At 58.7% G+C, this 3378-nt stretch overlaps 1 protein-coding gene across 1 annotated transcript in view; it reads right to left on the bottom strand.

Annotated features, from left to right (window-relative positions):
* The window catches only part of ERMN (ermin), a 5217-nt gene extending 3812 nt beyond the window's left edge, over positions 1-1405 (bottom strand). The window contains exons 1-2 of the mRNA XM_035894446.1: positions 1384-1405; positions 568-738 (exon numbers count right to left, since the gene is read on the bottom strand). Coding sequence (XP_035750339.1) covers positions 568-738; positions 1384-1405 — 193 coding nt within the window. The remainder of the gene's footprint in view (positions 1-567; positions 739-1383) is intronic.
* Between the last annotated feature and the right edge of the window lie 1973 nt (positions 1406-3378).

Genomic DNA, 3378 nt, shown 5'->3' with positions numbered 1-3378 from the left:
GACCGGGGGGGGCCGGTCCCCGGGGACGCCTGCTGCCTGCCGACCCCCTGGCGGGACCCCCCCATCGCCCGGGCAGGCCGGCAGTGCTCCCCCCTCCTCACCCGCAGCACGGCCCCCTTCTGCAGAAGCAGCTTCTGGCCGCAGCAGTAGCAACCCTCTCTAAAGGACTATGAAAAGGACAAGAGTTGAGTTTAGTGCTTACATTGGTAATTCCCAGCCGGACCTAAAGCTGGCAGGAGCGAGAGGGGAACGTTCCCCCTAAGTGGGAGCATTGCCTCAGCCGCACCAGGGCATTTTCTGACCATAGCTGAACTCATCCCAGCCCCGGGGCCAAAGCCAGGTTTACATAAGCCTGTAATCTCCTGCTGTAAATGACTTTTTGTGTTTGGACAATACAACATTTTTGACATCTTTGGGCTTGAGGACTTGGAAATCCTCTTGTGGAGTTCAGACCTTGATTAGAAATGGACCCAAAGCCTTTCCACTGGTTTTGTTCACCTGTGAGTTTGCATCGTTAAGTCAACAACTTTCCATTCTTGTTATGAAAATCAGTTTGGTGTAACTGACCTGTGAAATCAATCCGATGCGGGAAAAACATGCCCAAGAAGAACAGCCCACACTGCCCGTCCACGCCGTCACAGCGGGCTCTGTGCCGACCCTGGGCAGCGGAGCTGTGGGGACGTCCCCCACCGCGCACCGGGGCTTGAGCCAGGGCTAGAGCCCAGCCAAGCTTCACATCTGAAACAACCCAAAGCTGAAAACATAGCACCAGGCTTGACAGGCACGGAGCCCAGCCGGCCCGGGAGCCACATCGGCTCTCGCGGGGACAGGGACAGGGACCGGGATGGGGACGGGTCCTGCTCCCACCCCCCAGGAACCTGCCTGCCTGACTTCTTGATTGCAAAAAGATATTGAACCAATTTAGGCATTTCCTGGTGCCATCTATTGGCTACACAACCAATTCTCGACAGTTCACGTTCTCCCAAATGAGCACCTCGTGGTCGAAACCTGATTTGCATGAATCTATTATAAATCATTTTCTGTGTGACCTTTAAGGCAGGAAGTTTCCGTTCGAGCTATCCTTTGCTAAAATTTCAGAAACAGCACCTGGGATTTCAGAGGCACTGGGGCACAACAGGGATTTGAAAGTCAGCGAGGTAAATCATTAGAGCCCCAGCAACTCCAGCCCATTCCAGAAATGGGAAGAGGCGCCTGGCAGGGTGCGCGCAGGGTGTTTGCAGAGCTCTGTCGGCTCCCCTGTCCTTAACTCTCTGCCGCGGTGATGGGTTTCCAGGAGCAGCTCGCGGGCACACCTGGCTGCCCGGGGGAGCACGTGCACCATGCACGGTCACCGGCGCAGCCCTCGAGCAGAAGCCACCTCACCCAGGGCCACCATGGGTGACATGACGCCACCCGAAAGCCAGGGCAGGCTGACAGGGATGGCGGCACCGGAGACGAACGCTCCCGCTGCCGCGCCCAGGCAGGAGGGCTGGCATTTTGCTTGAACACCCAGAGGAAAACTCCTGTGGATCACGTCCACAAACTACAGTCAGGCATTTCCATTTTGGCAGCAAGGTAAGCACCTTATTTTTATGAAAAAGCATACCTTGGGACTCCGCTTCTATAGAAAAGTCTCAGAATTTGAACTTTCCAGCCAGCAGAGCATGCTTGGCTTCAGAGGGGAGCTGCAGGAGGAACAGCCTGTTACCTCCGAAAGCCAGGAATGCGTGCTGGAGTGATGCAGCAAGGGCACGCTAGTTACAAACCACGGGCACGTGCAGAGCAATTCGAGTTGTGGCCCTGATAAAAACAGGCGGCTGCTGCTTTCTTCCCGGCAAACACCGCGCAAGGAGCCCGAAGGGGGGGCTGATGGAAGGCGAGCAGCCCCTGCCTGCCCCAAGGCATTTATTTGCCCGCATGGGCCGTTCTCCCCAGCCTGCCCCCGGGAGCCGAGGGCACCTCTGCCACCCCCGGGTCATCACAGCGGCCGAGAGCCTGGAAGCTGCTCGGGCTGCAGCATCCCCTCCTGTTTTTTTAAGCAGGCAGAGCTCGTAGCTGGACTTGGCAAAAGGAAAAAGGAGCTGCAGGTTCCTACCGCCACAGGCAGCTGTTTATGAGCAGAGCAGGGCAAAACCACCTCTCAAGGCCAGGAAATTCCTCTGCACGGACCTGGGGTGGTGTGCTTTCTGCCTCTTCAAGCCTTTAAAAAAAGCAGCAGCCCGTACTGAAAGAACCAAACTTCAAGGAAGCAATTCAGGCTGCGGCTGCTTCCCCGAGCAGAGCATCGCCAGAACAGCCCCGCTCCCCAGGCACTTCCATCCGCGCTGGAGAAGCTCCCGTGTCCCCCCCCAGGGTGCCACCGGGGCATTTCACAGCCCTGCAGCCCGGCATGGCTAATGGCAGCAAGGTGGCATTGCCATCCTCTGCCACGGGCCATCAGCTTTGCACCGAGTTTGCAAGGCCTCAGTGCTGGGGCTCGGGGCTTCGCTGGCCTGGTCTCGCTGCGACGGCGATGCCTGCGGCCGGCCGGGCGCCCACGGGGAGTTTGCTTTACTTCTGCTTGTCTGTGCGCAGCACGGCCGTCGCTTTCGGCAAACAGCAGTAACGGGGCGCTGCTCTGCGCCGGGAGCACAGCAACGCACGCTTGGCTCCATGGACGTTTAGGGTGTGCTCGTCCTTGCGGCGGCAGGCAGGATGGAGTCACCCACGACAACGGCGTGTCGCGATCTTTGTCTCAGTGCTGCGAAAGCTGAGTGCAACCAGCCGCTCGGGCTGCAAATTTCCGAAACAGCCGCGCGGGGAAGGAAGCGTCGGGGGTGAAAGCAGAGAGCGGCAGAGCAGAACTGCAGGCGGGAAGGCAGAAACGCGGCCAGCCCTGAAAAGCCTGCAGCAAAGTGGTGGCTGAAGGGACAGCCACCGAGCACGACTCAGGGAGCGAAACCGGGGAGGTGCCGAAACCCGGGGCAGGTGCAGGAACGCAGGAACCCCCCCCACTACTTCAGCAGCGCCCAGCGCTGGGCCTTTCGTCTGCAAGGGGGGGTCCTGCAGCAGAGCACAGCCCTGACGCCGGGACGATTTTCCCTCTGGATTTGAAATGTTCCCAGCAGAACCCACAGCCCGTTTCACGGCTTTGTGGAAAAAAATTTCTGCAGCAGAAATTACAGGGCAAGAGAGCCCAGCAAGAAAACCAAACCAGAGATACTGCAAAGGTCATAAAAAAAGGGCAAGGCTGGGCTAGAGAGCTGCAAGGCTGGCTTAGAGAGCCTCAAGGCTGGCCCAGGGAACTGCAAGGCTGGCTTAGAGAGCCGCAAGGCTGGCCCAGGGAGCTGCAAGGCTGGCCCAGGGAGCCGCAAGGCTGGCCTAAGGAACCGCAAGGCA

This window comes from Egretta garzetta, unplaced genomic scaffold (genome assembly GCF_000687185.1).
Source record: "Egretta garzetta isolate BGI_Z169 unplaced genomic scaffold, ASM68718v1 scaffold635, whole genome shotgun sequence".
NCBI lineage: Eukaryota > Metazoa > Chordata > Aves > Pelecaniformes > Ardeidae > Egretta > Egretta garzetta.
The sequence above is the reverse complement of the archived record's forward strand: the minus strand, read 5'-3'. Positions and strand labels throughout refer to the sequence as shown.